The sequence below is a fragment of the Puma concolor genome, chromosome A2, assembly GCF_028749965.1.
Source record: "Puma concolor isolate L17-30 chromosome A2, mPumCon1.1.hap2, whole genome shotgun sequence".
Taxonomy (NCBI): Eukaryota; Metazoa; Chordata; class Mammalia; order Carnivora; family Felidae; genus Puma; species Puma concolor.
In genome coordinates, this window is record NC_141668.1 from 160,935,267 (window position 1) to 160,957,980 (window position 22,714).

General features: G+C 39.6%; 1 protein-coding gene and 1 pseudogene across 1 annotated transcript; one reads left to right on the plus strand and one right to left on the minus strand.

Moving 5' to 3' along the window:
• Positions 1–5,670: 5,670 nt before the first annotated feature.
• On the minus strand, positions 5,671–6,639 carry LOC112852575 (olfactory receptor-like protein OLF4). The gene has a single exon (XM_025916092.2). It carries the CDS (start codon positions 6,622–6,624, stop codon positions 5,671–5,673), a length of 954 nt encoding a protein of 317 aa, XP_025771877.1. The 5' UTR covers positions 6,625–6,639.
• Positions 6,640–17,305: 10,666 nt separating this feature from the next.
• Positions 17,306–17,616, plus strand: LOC112852985 (NADH dehydrogenase [ubiquinone] 1 subunit C1, mitochondrial pseudogene; annotated as a pseudogene).
• Positions 17,617–22,714: the final 5,098 nt, after the last annotated feature.

Sequence of the window (22,714 nt, forward strand, 5' to 3'; positions counted from 1 at the left end):
GATTTGCTTGTGCTGAACCATCCTCGTATGCCAGGGATAAATCCCACTTGATCATGGTGTGTAATTCCTTTAATGTGTTGTTTGATTCAGTTTCCTGATATTTTTGAAAAATTTTGTGTGTGTGTTCAGCAGGGATACTGGTCTATATTTTTCTTTTTTTGTACTGACCTTTTCTACCTTTGGTATAGGGTAATGCCAGCCTTGGGAAATGAGTTTGAAAATGTGTCTTCCTCTCTAAGTTTCTGGAAGAGTTTGAGAAGACTTATCATTAATTATTCTTTATATGATTAGTAGAACTCACCTGTGACGCTCTCTGATTCTGGGCTTTTTTTTTGCTGGAAGATTTTTGATTACCAATTTAATATCCTTACTTATTATTGGTCTCTTCACATTTACTATTTATTCCTGATTCTGTTGTTACATTGTACATTTCTAGGGATTTATCTATTTCTTGTAGGTTGCCCAATTTGTTGCTGTGAGATAGTTCATAGTGGTCTCCCATGATTCTTTCTATTTCTGTGGTTTTGGTTGTAAAGCATCACCATTAGCTATTGATTTTATTTATTTGGGTCTTCTCCCTGCCCCCCCCCCCTTTTTGGTCAAACTAAAGGCTTGTCAATTTTGCCTAGCTTTTCAAAAAATTGGCTCCTCATTTTATTAATCTTTTCTACTGGTTTTCTGGTCTATATATCATCTATGTCTGCTCTGATATCTGTTATTTCTTTTCCTCTGCTGCTTTGGACTTAGTTGGTGCTTCTTTTCCTGGGTCTTTCAAAGATAAAGTTAGGTTATTTTCTTAAGGTCGTTTTTTTCTTAACGTAGGCACTTATTACTATAAACTTCCCTCTGAGAACTGCTTTTGTAACATCCCATAAGTTGTGATATGCTATGTTAACATTTTCATTTGATTTAAGATTTTAAATTTGCTTTTTGATTTTTTTTCTTTCACACATCAGTCATTCACGAGTGCATGGTTTAATTCCCACGTATTTGTCAGCATCTCAGATATCTGTACTCTCACATCCACTGCAGCATGATTCACAATAGCCAAGACATGGAAACAGCCCAGCATCCATTGACAGATGAATTAATAATGATGACATCTATACAGTGGAATTCACCAATTTAAAAGGAAGACATGCTTTCCTTTGCTCAAAGATGGATGGACCCTGGGGTCATTATGCTAAGTAAAAGAATCAGACAAAGACAAATACTTTATGATCTCATTTATATGTGAGATATAAAAATCTGAACCATAGAAACAGAGAGTAGGTTGATGTTTGCCAGTGGCTAGGGTTTGGGGAAATGAGAAGGTACTAGTGGAAACCTAAAAACTGTCTGTTATAAGATGAATAAGTTCTGGGAACTTAATGTACGACGTGGTCATTATACTTAACTATATTGTGTTGTATATTTGAATGTTGCTGACAGAGTACATAGTAAATGTTCTTCCAACAAAAAGAAATGGTAACTATGTGAAGTGATGGATGTATTCACTAACCTATTGTGATGATTATGTCACAGCATATAAATATATGAAATCACCAAGTTGTGTGCTTAAACTTCCATAATTTTATTTGTCAATGAAATTTCAATAGAGCTGGATGAATGAAGAAGATATGTTCCAACGTCTCTGTCTTTTGTTTGCATTTCCAATGTAACCCCTTCCCAATGGAACCCTCCCAATAAACAAACAAACAAACAGTACCAGGATGAAAACCTTTATGAGTATGTCAATGGGAAGGTCAATCAATAGAAAAACAGTATCTACAGAAGGATGCCATGAAAATAGCATCAGTGATGCAATAGTTGCTAACTCCATTAATCAACGAGTTGGATACAGGGTCCCCAGTCTCTCTGAGGCAACTGGAAAGAAAACCTTGGTTCCTTTGTCCTTTTCTTTTACTAAGAATGTTGATCTATAGGCAAGTGGTGAGGAGGAAACTTACATTTGGAAGAAAGCTTGACCATCTGGAGTAGAATTTCCATAACTAATCATTAAACACCTAATTAATTCTCACTCGCTTGTCAGATCATTGCACTGCTGAAGGTGGAAGTGGAAATGAAACCTACTGAATTGAAATTAACAGCCATGGTAGAATGTTTGCGGAGATGGCCCCAAATGCGTCTTTCTCGGTAACCATATCTTTGGCAATGTGCACAGTACCTTACATCAGGAGGTGGAGACTATTCTTCCGCCTTTGATTCTGGATGGATTAGGATTTTTCATTTACTGCAGCCAGCATAATATGATAGAAGTGACAGCGAAACTTAAAGGCCTTGTGCATTTCTGCTGCTCTCTCTTGGAACTATGGCTCTGCAAAGTGAATACAATGAGATGGCCTGCAGAGGAAGTGGGGACATATGGAGCACAGCCCAGGTGTCCAAGTCAAGGCCACCCTGGATCAGCCACAGATAGCTAGCCTAGCCCCAATTATATTAGAATGCCCTGGAAAGATCAGCAGAGCCTCCCCAGCTGACACACAGCTGACTCAAGACCCTTGAGGAGTTCAACAGAGATTAGAACAACTCAGCACCATACAATTCCACTGAATTCTAAAGACATTCTACCAAGCCGTTTGCTTTCAGGATGGTTTGCGATGCAGCAACATTCATGATCATTCTGTTATTCAAGTTTATTTTGGATAATTATTAAAAAATGATTCCTTTTCAGTTATCAGTAGAAGTTGGAAGGATTTGCATTTGTGTGGAAAAAATATGGTGCCCTGGAATCACATAACTGAGCAGGAATTCAAGCTCTCTTGTGCCCTGCAAAGACACCTTGATTTTAGCCCAATGAGACTCATTTTTGGCATTGACTTCCAGACCTGAAAGAGTGGAAATTTGTTTCTTTTAAACTTTTAATGTGATAATTGTATAAAGCAGCAGTTGGAAATGACAAAGACATTCATCCAATAAAATTTTCTTTGAAGAAGTAGAACCCAAGACTCTCAACTCATTTACGTAGCTTCCTTGAGTAAGGGTATTTTGTGTTGAAACCCTACATGAGTAGAAGAAACAAAACCTAAAGTCAGTTTGGAGACACTCAGCCTTACGAGCTGGTACACAGGATTTCTCCTTGCATAAATGCAAATATGATACTGTTTCTGAGACCTCTGGGCATTAAGATAAGAAACATGATTCATTGTTAAAAATAAGGCCACCTGTTCTACTCTAATTTTTTTGTCTAAATTTCTACATTCCTAGAATTAAGTTAAGGCAAACCTTCATTCTCTTCCTTTCTTTACCCTCAAGTTTCTCTCAAGCTTTCTTTCAACACAACATGTAAGTTATAATGTGTTACAATAAGGGTCATGAATTTCATGCATGTACATCTATGTATGTGAGTGAATTTGTTTGAAAGAAAAATATACAAGTTAGAGATGGAGGGAGGCAAACCATAAGAGACTCTTAAAAACTGAGAATAAACTGAGGGTTGATGGGGGGTGGGAGGGAGGGGAAAGTGGGTGATGGGCATTGAGGAGGGCACCTGTTGGGATGAGCACTGGGTGTTGTATGGAAAACAATTTGACAATAAAGTTCAGATTTTAAAAAAGAAAAATATACATAAATACACATACATTTGCATGTACATTTGCATACACAACACTTATTCTTGAACAGTCTTTGGACTGAACAGTATTTCTACACGTCATCTTTCCTCACCACATCTCTTGAAGTTATGTTTATCTTCCACATTGCCTTCAGAAGAAAGCAATAGCCTAAAAATTGCATAACAAAGCAGTTAAAACTTACTGTGAGCCTTCTTGAGTTCTAGATAAATGGAATCATGCAGTATGTACCCATAATTTTTCAATGACTCTTTCAATTTAAAGTTGTATACTTTAAATATGTGCAGTTTGTCGCATGTAATAATGCTCCAATAAGTTAATTAGAAATTAAAAATTCTAATGGTGCATGACTCAGGGTCAGATCTGGAGCACAGTGAGCTGAGTCACACCTAATGGGGTGGGAGATCTCTCTACCAGCTGTGAAAAAGCAAAGGTTCACATGTAAATATTAAAATAGTGGAACTAAATTAAGACAAATCACATTCAATAAACTCACGTTTTGTAGACTAGAAGATTAGCCCACATATAGAAAAGGAGTAAACTGACATAAGTCAGTTCAAGACAGAAGGACACTAGAACCACACACCTCATGGACGAGCCTTCGAGACACAATGTAGAGATTCACACCTGACTATGGACTTATGAGGAGCCCAGCAGAGATCTGAACAACTTCCTACCCTACAATCCCATTCAATAATAAATATATGTAGTAAGCTATTTTATTTGAGGATGCTTGGGACACAGCAATAGCTAACTGATATAATAATCAAATTGGGCAGAAATGAGGCCATTTGTCATAATCTGATTCTTTTTATTCTAGGAGTTTGTAGGTAGCATAATTGAAGCATCAGGATTACTCTATTCTTCAAGTTTATTTCAGACAAATGTATTAAAAAATGACTCCACTGAGCCCCTTTCAGGTAACATGGAAATTTTGGAAGGTCATGTATGTTTGCACAAAGCTTGTGACTCCAATTCACATACCTGGACAGGAATCCACACTTGCTGGGGAGTCACCCAGTGATTAAGAAGGAGGAAGATGTAAAACAGACAATACGGATATTATTCATTTGCTGCCTCCTCAGTGGTTTTGGCAAAATTTTGAATAGTGGGAGATATTTCATTTAGAGAAATGGAAGGGCTCACATTTATAAGTAGCACTGGACATTTTCAGAACCAGAAAATAATTTAATAAAACCCAAAACATGCCACCAGCCTTTCATCTTAATGAATACACTGATATTCCATAATTCAATGAGCAGATAAAGTGCCTGAGAAGGAAATGTTGTGCATAGTGATAAATGCATGACTTAATATTTTGTGCCATCATACTTAAAGTCAAGTTTGACTTAAAAGGCCATATTATATCAATCTATTTTTTCCATGTTTCTCTTTCTTTGTAGATTCCACTTGGAGACATGCATTTTATTATCATTTTTTTTTTTGCCAGTGACTATGGTAAGCATGATGGACACAAGCTGTGTGACAGAGCAGGTACCTAATGTGTAGGAAAAACACCCCATGATCAGTGATAACAACCAGTACATAAAAGTCTACCTTATCAGGAAGAGCAGTCAATGTAGTGATATAGAAAAGAATGATGTTCACAAGAGTGAAGTCTGGTGGTCTCAGATCTTTCTCTGTTTTAAACTTATATCAATAGCTGTGGTAGCCAAGACTAGACTTTCCATAGGACTAATATAAGTCATGAATGGTTGTTTTGTTGTTGTTATTGTTGTTGTTGTTTTTGGTCAAACAAAAGAAAAAATACTCCCTATGATACATTTCACATGAGAAGAAATTATTCTTAATATATCCATGTTGTCCTTTGAAAAATATGTAAGAATTTCCAAATATTTTAATCCAAAGTAAGGAATAACCTTGGGAGAGGAAGAAAATGACAATGGGAAAATCTCTTGGATGTAAGAGATATCAGAAAGTTTAATAAAGTGAGTTAAATAAATTGTGCAGAGAGGGTGAAATAAAAAAAATAGAAATTCCAGGAAAAAATAGAAGAGGCATCATTCACCTCCACAATCTGATGAAACAATCTCAACCTTTGGCTCAGACTCTGGGCCCTGCAATCACGGGAACTTCTTCAGCCCAGGACAATTGTCCCTTTTGTAGCTACCATCCCAGAGAATCTCATCAGAGCCTCCTTTATGTCTCTGTTCCTCAAGCTGTAGATGAAGGGGTTCAGCATGGGTGTGACCGCCACATACATCACTGAGGATATTGCACTTGAGTGGGAGCTCTGGGTGACAGCAGAGCTGAGGTACACTCCTAGGCTTGTACAATAAAATAAGGAGACAACAGAGAGGTGAGATGCACAGGTGGAAAATGCTTTGTATTTGCCTTGAGCTGATGAGATTCCACAGATGGAGGAAACTATTTTAGAGTAAGAGTAAAGTATTCCAATGAAGGGACCACCAGCCAGCAACATAGCTCCAAAATACAACACCATGTTATTGAGAAAGGTGTCCCGACAGGCAAGTTGGATCATCTGATTGAGTTCACAGAAAAAGTGGGGGATTTCCACCTCTGTACAGAAGGACAGCCGAAACGCCATTAAGGTTTGTAACAAGGAATACAGAACACTCATGATCCAGGACACCAGAACCAGGAGTCCACAGAGCCGGGGGTTCATGATGACCGTGTATTGCAGGGGGTGGCAGATGGCCACAAACCTGTCATAGGCCATCACACTCAGGAGAAAGTCATCCATCCCCGCAAAGGTTATGAAAAAGTATAACTGTGTGATGCAGCCTGCATAGGTTATAACTTTGCTCTGGGTCTGTATGTTCCAGAGCATCTTCGGGACAGTGGTGGAGGTGAAGCAGATGTCTACAAAGGACAGGTTGGCCAGGAAGAAGTACATGGGGGTGTGGAGATGGGAGTCAGAGCTGACGGCCAGGAGGATGAGCAGGTTTCCAAACACAGTGATCAGGTACATGGAGAGGAAAAGCCCAAATATGAGGGGCTGCAGTTCTGGTTCTTCTGAAAATCCCATAAGAAGAAATTCTGAAATTCCTGTATCATTTCCTGGGTCCATGTGGTGGAGGTGACTACCAGCAAAGGGGAAAATAACATGACTAATTTTCACATAAATCGCTTGGCTCACATGGTTCAAATGCTACAATTTATATTCCCCAGTCAAGAAAGTAATTTCGATATTTTGTGAATGGATCTGAGTCCTTTGAGGGGATCCCTATTTCCTCTCTTACTAAGAATTTTCATCCCAACGTCAGATGTTTTCCAATAGGCTAGGTTTTGTACATTTAAGTTTTTTTTCAGTTTATTTATTTATTTTTAAGAGAGAGAGAGACAATGTGCGCATGTCAAGAAGGGGCAGAGAGAAGGAGAGACGGAACTCCAAGCAGCCTCCACGCTGTCAGCGCAGAGCCAGACGTGAGGCCCCAACCCACAAACCGCGAGCTCGTGATCTGAGCCGAGATCAAGAGTCAGAGGCCTAACTGACTGAGCCACCCAGGCGCCCTTGTACATTTTTAATAAGAAATTATTTAATGCATTTGAGGAGTATATAGAGCATCAGTCATGTTTTCAGCATTTCCAAGTCATAAAGTAGAGGGTGCTGAACAGAAAAATTACCTAATATTCAGTGATGTGCATAGGATATATGCATACATAAAAATTAAATAATCTTGGGATGGAAATAGAGGTCATGAGGAAAATGAAGCAGGTACAGGAAGAGAGTGGTTGGGGTGTGATGTTGGGTGTTTAGTCAAGATTGGCTAAGAAGGTGACATTTGAACAGAGACCTGAAAGACTAGAGGAAACTGCCTGGAAACTGCCAGAGCGTCGGCTAAGGCAAAGGCCTTGAGGAAGCGCTTTTTTTCCCCCAGAAAATCAAGGCTCAGAAGGAAGCCAGTGTGTTAAGGACTAAAGGCAATGGCTGTGAATTTTGTAGAAACATGTTGCCTCACAGCTGCCTAAGTTCAAGACACAGGGAGCTCCTCGTCCATGCTATGTACCTCTTGCACTTTATTCATCTGGTTACTGTAGTGTCCTGTCCGTGGAACATCTCTTCTCAGTATCATCTATTGATTGAGTCTGGTCTGTGTATTATAGGGTCACCTTGGAATAGAGGAGCCCATGTACCCCTGCTTGGAGACCTGCTTTCACTGCACACACACACACACACACACACACACACACTTTCACATACACGCAACACAATGCATCATATCCTCCTGGTGTGTGTTACTTCTCTGTCCTTCTCACGTTCCCCTGCCTGCCTCAACACACTGTTTAGGATATGAACGCAAACACATCACAATACCTTTCCCAGACAGAAGGTAGAAATCGTACCCCGAAAGTCCTATTCATAGCTTCCCAAGGACAAATAATCCCGGGGCTCCATTTTGGAATGGTCACTTTCTGACCTGTATGTAATGAAACATAAAAAACTATGTGCGATGAGTAGAGAGAGAGAAAATGATGCTGGTGGCACCCAATCCTGGTCGTATCCCACTTGTCTCCAGCAAAAATGATGAAAGGACAAAAATAAGTTTGTCCAAAGGACAGAAGTAATGCTATCTTTATGGTGTGAAACATCTTACATATTGAACATCACAAGAGAATAGAACACTTCTCACAGTTTGGGCATTTTTATGCCCAGAGAGCAGAGAGAAGAAGACTTGATTTTCCTGTGTCTATTCTATCTTCATTTGACTGATCAGTTTTTATATGGCCCAATAGAGGATGAGGCAAGCCTGATTAGCATTTTTCTTATGTGACATCTTTTTTCGTGTATTTGTTATTCTTACACTTTGGGTTTAATCACTTTCTTCACAAGTCTGGTGACCACAACTAGGGATGGTTTTGTTCCTTGTCCAACATGCAAAGACATCCCCAGACTCTATAAAATCCTACACACACCATGACAATCTCTTCTCTTACTCTGAATAATCTGCATGTGACTTATCCGAGGACATTATTTCTCACTCACATTTATTGCGTTGCACTCCTGTCTGTCATCGTGATGAGATTACCAAAGGAGCAGGAACTTCTCTTCATCCTCTTCTTTACAAAAGTATGTGGATGTATATGCACTTACATGGGAACGAAGTCAAGAACATGAGACATTATGAAATACAAAGGTGATAGAGGAAATAAAACCAGGTTAAAGAGAACGGTTTCAGTACAACTGTATTAAACAAAATTCAATGGAGTTTTGAGAACTAACTGAAACATGATCTACAGGAACAGTAAGTCAACAAAATCAACCCAGATGAATCATAAAATTCCCCAAGACCTGGAAATAAAAGAGCATAACATATAAAGTTCTGAGAAATTTCTGGTACTAGCAGATGCACTTTTCGTATTGGTTGAATGAATCAGGAATTAGGTCTTATTATATATGCACTTTTAACGTGACAAAGCTGAATTTAAATGTGGTTAAAAGACCAGATTGTTGAGTGAAAGGTGGCACAAATGGCTTTCTACGTGGAAGGAAGTGTGGTGCTTCCTTATTTCACACATCTCACAAAAAAATCCAAAAGAGTAAACCCTCAGTGTAAGAGTAACCACTGCATTTTAGATGCACATCTAGGAAACTACACGTAAAAAAAATCTACAGGTGGACAAACCATCATAATTAAGGCAAAAAAAACAAACTCAGAAACAAGAAGATAAATATATTTCAATGAATAAAATTTAAAACTATTTTATGGCCCAAAATACCTAACTAAAAATCAATAGAGAAGTGTGATTTACAACAGGTATTTGAAATGCTGATAATTATAGATAAATAGGCATATAATATGTGGACATATAATAATGACAGACAAATGAACATAGTGATCAAATATATGAATCTTTACTGGAGCTCACTAATAGTTTAAAAAATCAACAAGAAATCTCTTTCACACCCATTTCCCTGAGAAATCACTCAAAGGGCTGTCACATTGAGTGGGGTCGGAAATTTTAACCAATTAACAAAAGGGCACTTTCTAATTTTGCTGTCATAATTGTGAAGCGTTATAACATCTTCAGAGGCTGTGAAGACAATTACAAATATTAAAAATACAGATCCTCTTGGGGCACACACCTGGCTCAGTTGGTAGAGCACACAACTCTTGAGCTTGGGGTTTGAAGTTCAAGTCCCATGTTGGGTGTAGAGATTTTTGAAAAAAAAAATGTTTAAACAAAAATACAGATATTTTTTAACTCAGGATTTCTCAGTCTCTACTGTATGGACATTCCCAGCCAGATCCTTCCCTGTGGGGTGTGTCCTATATATTGTAGGATTAGAACATCCCTGGCCTCCATGCACCCCTCTCCAGTGTGACAGCCAAAAATGTCTTTGAACATTGCTCAATATCCTCTGGGGGACAAAATCACTTTTGGGTGAGAAACATAGTATTAAGTATTTAAAAATATTTTGAAGCATTGATATAATAGTAATTTAATGAGAAAAATATGAAAGACTATGAAAGGTGTAAATGGCACAGCCACACCATGATGAGTCATACCGGCCTTGAAATAATAAATCAGGGGTGCCTGGCTGGCTCAGTAGGTAGAGAGTGAGACTCTTGATCTTGAAGTTGTGAGTTCAAGCCCCATATTGGTTGTAGATATTGCTTAAAAATAAAATCTTTAAAAGAAAAAGAACTAATGAATCAGCATTATACTACTTGACTAGAGGGACATAGGTAAGGTACTACTGAGTTAGAAGGACGGGCAGAGAAAAGCTAGAAAGAACGATGGTGTCAGAACATAAAGAGTGCTTCCAATATGCATTGCTGTCTTTCTATACATTTGAATTGAAAGTGTGTGAATATGTATGTGTGCGTAACAGAAAAATTTTAAAAGCAATGAAGACTTTTAAGAAAGAGAAACAGCGAAAATGCACTTGGGTTAGGCAGAGTGGATCAAAAACCACCACATGAAACAAAATTGAAGGAAGAACCAAAGCAACTTCTGAATAAAAAGATTTAAAAGAATAATAATTTAATGATAGTTTCGTGGGTCCAAATCTAATTTAGATTGCTAGGGATTCAGGAATAAAAGAAGTCTTTTCATGTGGAGAGAAAGTGATATCTAAGCTTTTAATTTCACGTCACATAAAGATAGATGGACCAGCTATGCTTATGGAAGATAACGGTTGATTCTTTTTTTTTTTTAATTTTTTTTTAACATTTATTTATTTATTTTTGAGAGACAGAGAGACAGAGCACAAGCCAGGGATGGGCAGAGAGGAAAGGAGACACACAATCTGAAGCAGGCTCCAGGCTCTGAGCCATCAGCACAGAGCCCAACATGGGGCTCGAACTCACAAACAGCGAGATCATAACCTGAGCCAAAGTTGGAAGCTTAACCGACTGAGCCCCCCAGGCACCCCAAAGATAAAGGTGATTCTTAGTGAAACATAAAAAAGAATGCCTTACAAGTGTTGGAATTCTGATTGTAGAAATAGATCCAATAATAAAAGGCCAAAAGGAACAAACGAGGAATACAGAGAAGTGAAAATTAGTTGGAAATATGTAGAAAGGGTGATTTATGAGCACTAAGTAGCAGAAGGACATCGAATTTAATTTTGTGGACAGTAGGGTCTTCACAAGGGAAGAATATTAAGGTGACAGATCAATTCTTTCAGATCAATTCTTTCAGGAAAATATAAATAAATAAAAATAGAAAAAGCTGTGGAGGGAGTATGACTATGTCATAGACTACCACACAAAATTTACACACTCTCATACATTGTGCACAAATACATCTATACGTGCATTAAAAAATAAACAAAATGGCAAGTAGTTCACGAAATAAATGCCAATTCTTTTTCTGAAAAAAAAAAAAGGAGTAAAAAAAACCAGAAATAAAACCATTCCAACCCCACTATGCAAACACCAAGGACTCCCACAGACAACTTTCAAGAGACAAAGTGGGTGGCTAGCTAACCCAGAATACATTCAGACTCACAGGCTGTGAGCTGATTGTGAAGGGAGCTCATTAGCATACCCCGTTTCACATAGTACACTTAAAATTTTTATTTTTTTAATGTTTGTTTATTTATTTTGACAGAGAGAGAGCATGAGCGGGAGCGGGGCAGACAGAGAATGAGAGAATCCGCAGCAGGCCCCGTGCTGTCAGAGCAGAGCCCAAAGTCGGGCTCAATCTCATGACCCCTGATATGAATTGAGCTGAAATCAAGATTCGGACCCTCAACTGGCTGATTCAGCTGGGTGCCCCCAAAAAATTTCATTTGAATACTCAAGGAGAGAAGGTGCTGTGATATGTATGTTTCAAGTACTGCTCTTGCAAGGATGCACTTGCAAGCATTCCTTCATCCGGGTTTTTCTCATCAGTATGGAATTGTAGTGTAATATGTCCCATCTTAAAAATGAAAGACATGTCCTCACTTCAATGTACATCCCTCAACAACCAGTACTAGACTTTTCTACTCTGGTTAATTGCAAAGATCCTGGGTCTCAGGTTCTACTTTTGTGCTTCCCATCCCCTCTCTAAACGAGTTTCCATTATCACTTAGTTGTTAACGTTGACCCTTGCATTTCTGACTTCAATATTTACTTCTATTTAGAGCATCATAAATACATTAATCAATCAATCAATCAATCAATCAACTTACTAATCAAGCCAGCAAACAACTACAGCAAACTCTCAGCTCTGGCCAGGCTAGATTGGCTCTCAGGTGACCTCAGGTAAATGTTCTTGACTTTCATTCTCTTGACCTTCTCCGGTAGTACTTACTGTGATGTAAAACTCATCTAGATGGGGTCTCTGGGAGGAAGGTCTCTACATGCAAATCAAAATACCCATCGTTGGTAGATGGTGGAGGATGAAGCTCTGTCCCAGACACAACAGCTGGGATGGGTCAAACTTCAGTGTCCCATCCAGACTTAGGACTGCAAAAGAAACGACCATGTCTTGTCCAGCCCGAGGTTGTACACACTGTGGGGCTGCAACAGTGGAGGTATTTGCAGCCTCTTAATTCTGCTCATTAGGCACATTTCCCTCTTGTCTCTCCCACCTTTAGGCACGTGATTGCCCTACGGGACACCAGGGTGGACAGAAAGGAAATTTTCCCTGTTGAATTTCTGTTGCTAGGAGACCAGGTGATAAGGCAGCTGAAGTCTGTTTTCCTTACTCTTTTTCTATTACTTCTGTCTTTCAGAGATCTGAACTCCCAGCACGTTATCCCAATCCTGCATGAATGTTTTCTCCTGTTTAAGACTGAGAAATCAGTTTTGACTAGGTAGGTCCCTTGGACTCTTCAAAGCATTGACTTGGGTTAAAGACATAGCCCCTAATATCTTTCGAAAGTAATTTTTCTCTATTTCAACAAAGATGTGAGGTTTGCTCCTTTGATATAAAACCTGGGGCACTACACTCATGGGCTTCATGATAGTTTTGCCAAAACAATTAGGGATTTCATATTTACATCACAAGTTTAGAGGCATTACTTAAAATGCCATTATAGGGGTGCCTGGGTGGTTCAGTCGGTTAAGCAGCCGACTTTGGCTCAGGTCATGATCTCCCAGTCCGTGAGTTCGAGCCCCACATCAGGCTCTGTGCTGACAGCTCGGAGCCTGGAGCCTGTTTCAGATTCTGTGTCTCCTTCTCTCTGACCCTCCCCACTTCGTGCTTTGTCTCTCTCTGTCTCAAAAATAAATAAATGTTAAAAAAAAAAAATAAAATGCCATTATAAAATGTTTGTTAATTGTCAGAGATATATTTACATCTTTTTATGCACTATAACCTGAGTTCAGCAGCTCTAGGAATAGCCTGATTTTTATAAAAGTATATTCTGTAAGAAAGTACCAGTGTGAGCTCCGTTCCCCATGGAGAAATGGGGCTTGAAGAAGTTAGTGATCTTCTCAAAGTTATCATTGCGGAAATGGATGGGTGTTCATTGGATCCTGTCAAGATGTTCCCAGTTTTTGAACTCTGGGCCCGTGGTTCCCTCCCAGAGATGAGTCTTTCCCCCTGGGGGTATTTGACAATGTCTGAGGGATGCTGCTAAACACCTGTGGTGAGCAGGACAGCTCCCAACACAAATAATCATCTTGCCTCAAAGGCCAAGTTGAAAATGTGAGAAAACCTACTCTAGCCCAGCACTTCTCCAACTTCAAGATGCATACGAATCACCTAGGATTCTAGTTTAAATGCAAATTATGACATTGCAGGTGCTGGTGGGCCAGGAGTTTGGTGTGTCTAACGAGCCCCTGAATGATGTTGATACTGTAGGTCCTGGTCCGTGGACCACTCTTTGAGTAGCAAGGTTGTGGTCCTGGGATAGAGCAAGGTACAGGTGGTCGTAGGTCTTCTTCACAAAATAAATTGTGTTTGCATAAATTTTGGAATGCCAAGCGTATCCAGTCATTCTAGGGGCTGTGATAATTCTGTGTTTGTTTCTTTTACATAAGGGCCTTTGAGTGACATGAAATAAAATACTGTTGGTAAAGGGCTTTCCAGTAGGCAGAATAAGAGCCTTCTGATGTCGTCCACATTCTAAACCCTAGAAACTTTCAATGTGTTTATTTTTATAGTAAGGGGGGGGGGAGATTAAAGTAGCAAGTGGAACAAGGCTGGTAATGAGCTGACCTTAAACTAAGGTTGGCCAAGATTGTGCAGGTGGCACTAATGTAATCACCATGCCCCTCCAAATGTAGGAGAGGAAGGCAGAGTAGTTGGATCAGAGAGAGATGTGTGGACACCGCATTGCTGGCTTTCAAGATGCAGAAAGGGCAATGAGCCAAAGAATGCTTGTTGTCCCTAGAAACCACAATAGGAAAGAAGACGGTCTCTCCTGGAGCATCCATGAAAGAACCAGGCCCTGCAGATATCTTGATAGCCTATGGAGACTTACTTCAGGCTTCTGACCTCTAAATAGTAATAGCATAAATGTGTTTCTTTTGAGCTTCTAGTGTGGTAATCTGTTAATCAGAAATAGCAATGTAATATAGAAATTCATCCAATAAAATGGTTTTGCAGGAAAAGACATTTTAGTCTCTCAGTTAATTTATTTCTCTTCTCTTGGTAAGGGCATTCTGTGTTGAAATCCAACCTTAACTGGAAGAAAAAAAATAAAGTCATTTTGGAGCTTTTGCTCCATTTCTTGAAAGGAATGGAAAAAGTGAACTCCCCATTGATAAAATATAAATGTGACTCTATCTATCTATCTATCTATCATCTATCTATCTATCTATCTATCTATCTATCTATTTTATATAAATACGTCTAACATAGGGATTGAACTCATGACCAAGTGTCACATGCTTGCAGCTCTTGGTTGGCTGGGTCCATGGAGGGTGGGAATCTTGATCTCAGGTTTGTGGGTTTAAGCCCAATTTGGGTGCAGAGATTACTTAAAAATAATATCTTTCCCCCAAAAAAGTTGCATGCTGTACCAACTAAGCCAACCAGGCACTCTGTGACTTTAGATTTAAACATAAGTTCTGGTTTTGAGGCCTTTATGCATTGATATAAAAAAGTAATTTGGGGTGCTTCAGTAGCTCAGTCGGTTAAGCAACTGGTTCTTGATTTTGGCTAATATCATGATCTCATGGTTGTGGGATCAGCCCCACATCGGGCTCTGGTCTGACAGTGTGAAGCCTGCTTGGGATTCTCTCTCCCTCTCTCTCTCCCCATTTCCCATCCACCTTCTCTTTCTCTCCCTCTCTCTCTGTCTCAAAGTAAATAAATAAACATTGAAAAGAGGAGCAAAAACGTCATTTATTACTAAAATTAAGTTCACCCATTATACTTTAAGTATTTGAGTCTAAATTCCTACACTTTTAAAACTCCATATTAATTCAGACATTCATTGGTTTGATTTCTATCCTCTCCAAATATCCTTTCAACATCAAAGATGGGATTCTTGTGTCTGTGTCATACATACATCAATAAGAGCGTATTTGTATGAAATAATATACAAATGCGTAGATATGTGCACGTACATACACTCCCTACTTTAGAAAGACTTCTTGGACTCACCCAGTATTTCCAAACACTGTACTTATTCCTAAACACATCTGCCTGAATTAGATGTATTAACCCACATCACCATCAGAACTAAGGAAACAGAGGTTTCGGGTGGATCACAATGTTTATGATGATGTAACAAAGCTTTAAAGCTTTTGTGCACTTTCTTGAATTACGTTTAAATGGATTTAGGCAGTATGAACTCGGTTTTTGTATGATTCATTTAATTCAGAATATTTTGCATTTTACTATTTTTTAAACATTTATTTATTTATTTATTTATTGAGTGCAAGAGCAGGGGAAGGGCAGAGAGAGAGAGAAATAGAGAGGATCCGAAGCATGTTCCATGCTGTCAGTGTAGAGCTCAGTGTGGGGCTTGACCCCACAACTGTGAGATCGTGATGCAAGCCGAAATCAAGAGTCAGTCGCGTAACCGACTACGTGGCATTTTAAATATGTTTAGCTTATTGTGTGCCATGTACATCAATGGATTATTTAAAAGAAAAAAATCCCTTATAACTGAAAAATGAATTCAGCAGGCTATAAAGTCAATCTACAAAAATTGGCTGCATTTCTGCACACTAATCACAAACTATCAGAAAGAAAAATGAAGAAAACAATCTCATTTACAACTGCATAAACAAGAATAAAATACCTGAGAACAAGGTTAATCAAGGCAGTGAAACACTTGTATACTGAAAACTGTAAGACAATTGCTGGAAGAAACGAAGAAGTCACAAACAAATGAAAAACTAGGCCATGCTCATTGACTGGAAGAGTGAATACTGTTGAAAAGTCCATATACCCAAAGCAATCAGTGGATTCAGAGCACTCCCTGTCAAAATTCCAATGGCACTTTTTTTTTTTTAATAGAAATAGAACAAGCACTTCTACGATATGTCTGGAACCGCAAAAGAACCGAATAGCCGAGCAATCTTGAGAAAGAAGAGAAAAGCTGGAGGCATCAAACTATGTTACAAAGCTATGGTAACCAACACGGCATGTTATTGGCATAAAAAACACACAGATCGTGGGGCGCCTGGGTGGCGCAGTCGGTTGGGCGTCCGACTTCAGCCAGGTCACGATCTCACGGTCCGTGAGTTCGAGCCCCGCGTCGGGCTCTGGGCTGATGGCTCGGAGCCTGTTTCCGATTCTGTGTCTCCCTCTCTCTCTGCGCCTCCCCCGTTCATGCTCTGTCTCTCTCTGTCCCAAGAATAAATAAAGGTTGAGAAAAAAAAAAAAAATTAAAAAAAAAAAACAAAAACAACACACAGATCAATGCAACAGAATCGACAGCCCAGGAACAAATCCACTGTATATATGGTTAATTAGTTTATGACAAAGGAGGCAAACATATACTGTAAGGTAAGAACAGTCTCTTCAGCAAATGGTGTTGGGTAAACTGGAGAGCCACATGCAAAAGAATAAAACTGGACCACTGCCTTACACCACAGGCAAAAATAACTCAAAGTGGATTAAAGACTTGAACATAAGACCTGAAGCCATAAAACTCCTGGGGAAAAAAGCATTTTGATTTTGGCAATGATTTTGGGATCTGGCATCAAAAACAAGGGGACAAAAGCAAGAATAAGCAGGGTCTACATCAAAGTAAATCTTCTGCATGGCAAGGAAACCATCAACAAAATGAAAAGGCAACCTCTCGAGTGGCAGAGAATATTTGCAAATCATACATCTCATAAAGAGGTAAATATCCCAAAGTATATAAAAAACTCAATAGCAAAGACAAAAAGGGACCCCTGCCCAGGAAGATGGCTCTGACTTCATTGTTGCACCCCTTCTCCAAGCTTCTGGGTCTGGCCAGACTCCCAACTGGTCTTCAGCGCCATCAAGGTCCTACATTCAGGAGCTGCCACGTGACAGACCAGACTGGATGAAAGTTGGACTGACCTTGGGCACCTCCAGCTTCTTGTGGATCTATCTGATCAAACAGCGTAATGAAGATGTTTTAGAGTATAAAAGAAGAAATGGGTCGGAATAAATGATTGAAACACTAATACAATATACTGCATATAGTAATGGCAACAGCTCCTTTGGATTCAGCAGTGTGTTGAGTTGTAGACATGAGAGAAAATGTTCTATGTGAACGTATGTCAAATCAGCTTTCATGAATGAAAAATAATGAAATGAAAAAATAAAAAGAAAAGGAAACAATATGATTCATACATGGGCAGAGGATCTGAATAAGCATTTTTCCACCAAAGACATACAGATGGCTAACAGATACATGAAAAAATATTTGCCATCACTAACCCCCAGGGAAATACAAATTAACACTGCAATGAGATATCTCTTCATGCCTATTAAAATGGTTACTTTCAAAAAGACAAAAACAACATGTGTTGGTGAGGATGTGGTGAAAAGGGAACCCTCGCGTACTGTTGGTGGGAATGTAAACTGGTTCAATCACTGTGGGAACCTGTGTGGAGGTTCCTTGAAAAATTAAAAATTGAACTACCATATGATTGAGCAATGAAACTTCTGAGAATTTATCTGAAGAAAACAGAAACACAGATTCTAAAAGATATACACACCTCCATTTCATTGCAACATGATTTACAATAGCCAAGACATGGAAACAACCTAGATGTTCAAGTGGATGAATGAATGAATAAAGTGTTACTAATGTAACACTGTAGGTTAATGATACTGGAATTAAAACAAATTAAAATTAAATTAAAAAAGAAATTGTTATATATGTGTGATATATGTCATATATACCTGTGATATATATCATTTGAGAAGAAACATTTCTAAGACATCATTAAAGCTGTCCTATAAAAGATATGGAAATTTTCTTTTTTTAAGGTTTAGTTATATTTTTTTGAGAGAGAGAGAGAGCAGGTGAGGGGGAGATACAGAGAGAGAGTGGAACAGAGGATCCGAAGTGCTCTTTGTGCTGACAACAGAGAGCCTGCTGTAGGGCTCAAACTCATGAACCACGAGACCATGACTTGAGCTGAAATTGGACACTCAACTGACTGAGCCACCCAGGTGCCACAAAAAGATGTGGAAATTTTCAAATATGTCTGACCCAAGGCCAGAAAGAATTGTGGGAACACATGAAAACGGACAAAGGGAAAAACTTGTGTATATATCGGACAGAGCAGAAAGCTTAGTAAACTGAGTTTTCTGAAATTGTATAGAGAAGCTGATGTCTAAGAAATGGAAATTTCAGGAAATACATAACAGCAAATTCTATTTCACGATGTTCAAAGAATCGTGGCTTTGAGCCCTGCAATCAAGGGCACTTCTTCACTAGCAGGACAATGGTCCCTTTTATACTTGCCATCCCAAAGGATCTCATCAGAGCCTCCTTTATGTCTTTGTTCCTCATGCTGTAGATGACGGGGTTCAGCATAGGCATGATCACTGAGGCTGTTGCCCTTGAGCGTGAACTCTGGGTAGCAGCAGAGCTAAAGTATACTCCCAGGACCGTACAATAAAGTAAGGAGACGACCAAGAGGTGAGACGCACAGGTGGAAAATGCTTTATACTTACCCTGAGCTGATGGGATTCTATGTATGGAGGAAATAATCTTAGAATAAGAGTAAAGGATCCCAGCAAGGGGGCCACTAGCCACCAACACGGTTAAAAAATACATCACTGTGTCATTAAGAAAGGTGTCAGAGCAGGCAAGTTGGATCATCTGATTAAATTACAGAAAAAGTGAGTGTGTGCAGAAGTACAGCTGCAGCACCATTAAACTTTGTGAAAAGGAATGCAGGACACTCATGATCCAGGACACCAGAGCCAGCAGCCCACAGAGCCGGGGGTTCATGATGCCCGTGTAGTGCAGAGGGGGTGACAGATGGCCAAAAATCGGTCATAGGCCATCACGGTCAGGATGTAGTTGTCCAGTCCCGTGAAGAGTAGGAAAAAATACATCTGGGTGATGAAGTCCTCATAGGTTATGACCTTGCTCTGGGTCTGGATGTTCCAGAGCATCTTCGGGACGGTGGTGCAGGTGAAGCAGATGTCTACAAAGGACAGGTTGGCCAGGAAGAAGTACATGGGGGTGTGGAGGCGGGAGTCAGAGCTGACAGCCAGGAGGATGAGCAGGTTGTCAAACACAGTGATCAGGTACATGGAGAGGAAAAGCCCAAATGTGAGGGGCTGCAGTTCTGGTTCCTCTGAAAATCCCCAAAGGAAAAAATGAAATGTGTGTATCATTGCTGAGTCCCATGTGGTGGAGTTGAATACTAGGAGAGAAAATAATAACATGAGTATTTTTCAAGCAAATGAGCTTTACTTGTGTATTACCATTTATTTATTTTTCATTTTTTAAAGTTTTGATTTAAATTCCAGTTAGTTAACATGCAGTGTAATATCAGTTTCAGGTGCACAGTATAGTGATTCAACATTTCCATAAAACAGCCGGTGCTCATCACAACAGGTGCAGTCCTTAATCCCCATCACCTATTTTACCCATCCCCCCATAACCATCAGTGTGTTCTCTATAGTTAAGAGTGTGCTTCTTGATTTGTCTTATTTTTCTCCCTTTTCTTGTTTGTGTTGTTTCTTAAATTCCACATATGAGTGAAATTTTATGGTTTTTGTCTTTCTCTGACTTATTTTGCTGAGCATACTACTCTCTAGCTCCATCCACATCATTGCAAATGGCAAGATTTCATTCTTTTTGATGGCCGTGTGTGTGTGTGTGTGTGTGTGTGTGTGTGTGTGTAAACTCTTCTTCATCCGTTCACCAATCGATTGACACTTGGGCTATTTCCCTAGGTTGGCTATTTGAGATAATACTGCTATAACATCCTTGTGCATGTACCCCTCTGAATTAGTATTTTTTTATCCTTTGGGCAAATATCTAGTAGTGCAACCTATGGAATGGGAGAAGATATTAGCAGAAGACCTATCTGATAAAGAGTTAGTATCCAAAATCTGTAAAGAACTTATCAAACTCAACACCCCCCAAAATAATCCAGTTAATAAATGGACAGAAACTTCAAGACACAGGGAGTCCTTCCTTCCCATGGTTCTTTGCATTTTATTAATTTTTTCCCAAGATATTCTGTGACTAGAGATATATCCCTTTCTTATTTCCATCTGTTGGTTGACATCCTGGCATTTAAGGGTCACATATTGGAGTATATGAACTCAGGTACAATTCATTGCCCTGAGGACAGCTCATACCCTACAACACACACATGCACACACACACACACACACACACACACACACAGAGTGCATTATGGCATCCTGGCACCGATTGCTATCAGGCTTTTCCCACCCTCAAGCAGCATACTTTTGAAAGAAATGGTACAAGGCAAGCTGTCAACATCATATTACCTTTATCCTAGAGAATGTGTAAATAGTACTTAAATTTTGTTTAGTATGCCTCCCATGGACATGTAAACATGGGAGCCCTTTTAATATGATCATCTTGTGTCCTGTATTTTCTTTAAAGCATACTTATTTAAGGGACAGAGAGAGAGAGAGAGGGAGGGAGAGAAAGAATCCTCTGTGCTGGCAGCACAGAACCCAACACGGGGCTTGAACCCCCAAACAGGGAAATCATGACCTGAGTTGAAACCAAGCACTGAGTGCTTAACAGACTGAACAACTCAGGTGCCCCTTGTGTCCTGTATTTAAAGAAACATAAAAAAGCAGTTCCAAAAACACAGACAGGAAAGAAATGGAACAGGGGAAAAAAAGATCTAATAAGCTCCAATTGTCCCTGAGAGACTGTGATGAAAGGAAAGCTTCCCTGGTTCTGGCAGCATTCCAGCCCCAGTTACATCCATTTGATGCCCAGAATAATTAAGATAGCTGGGAAAAAATGTACCTAAACAAGAAAGGAGGGGTATTTTTTATGATGTCAGGATCTTTTACTGATCGCATGTCTCTCTAGAAAATGTGCTAAGGGAATAAACCTGCAATTTACAACAGAAAATATACACAGAAGGGGATTTTTCAAGATGCAATAATAAAAGGTTTTTCTGAATGATTTTAAATGCAAAGCATTTGGAATCAGAAAACCAGGCTTCGAAGGTCAGATCTATCCTATTAAGCTATTTGAACTTGGGAAAGACAATGAATCCATTCCAAATGTGAATATCCTTACTCAAAGAGAGGGGAGAGCAGTGTCCATCCTCCTAGGGTGGTAGACAGCGTTAGTTAGTGTATGTAAAAGGCTTACAATGGTTCCTTCTCGTTAGTAAGTGGATGATTATCACTGGTGAAGAGATTGGCTGAGTTTTTTTTCTATGTTGAACAAATATCATCCTAGTTTCTATACAACTTGGTAATGAAGTATTACGCAGTAAAGCTAGTTAGCATACACTCTTTTGCAAATTAACACACATTTTTTATGTGAATACTCACTGTGAAAGGTGATGCCAAGAAGTGTGTGTCTCAAGAAGTGCTGTTGCAAGGAAACAGCTACCTCTATGGCTCTGGGTCTTTCTATAAATACAGAGCGTGCTCAAAACCACCATTCCTTAAAAAGCTCAGGGCACATGCCTCCAGCCTAACACTCTGTTTCCCTACTCTCCTTGGCTGCAAAACTCCTTGGACATGTTCTAATTTCACTGGAACCACTTTATGCCCCTCTATTCCTTCCTCAGTCTCATCCAACTGGACTTCCGTTCCCACCGCTCATAGTCAACATTGATCCCTGTATTCTGAGTCCAATGGACGCTTCTCTTTTGAACATACTATGTAAATTAATTATAAATGCGTCTACCTAGTCTCAGGTAACCTCAGGTGAAAGCTCTCAGGTTCCAATCTCTCAGAACCTTGCTTGAAATACCTGCTGAGCTCTCAGACTCATCTGGATGGGGTCTAGAAGATGAAAGTCTCCATGTGGAGGTCTGACTTCCTCCCTGCATGATTGATCACGGAGACCGAAACTCTTTTCCCAGACAGGACAGCAGGAAGGAGTGAAACATTGGTCCCTCCTCCCCCAGACTTGGGAGCCCCAAATCAACAACCATGTCCTGGTCATTCCAAGGTTTCATATGCTATGGTTTTGCAGTGAAGGAGATATTTCCAGCTCCTTACATCTGCTCATTAGACACTGTTGCCATTGTTACTCCCACCTTGGAGCACATCATTTCTCCATGGGCCACTGGAGTGCACAGAAAGGAAAAGTTTCCTGCTGACACTCTGTTCCTGGGAGTTTAGATTAGAAGTCAGGTGAGTCC

Coding starts and splice junctions, on each gene's coding strand:
- LOC112852575 (XM_025916092.2), bottom strand. CDS start 6,624: ATGGACCCAGGAAATGATACAGGAATTTCAGAATTTCTTCTTATGGGA.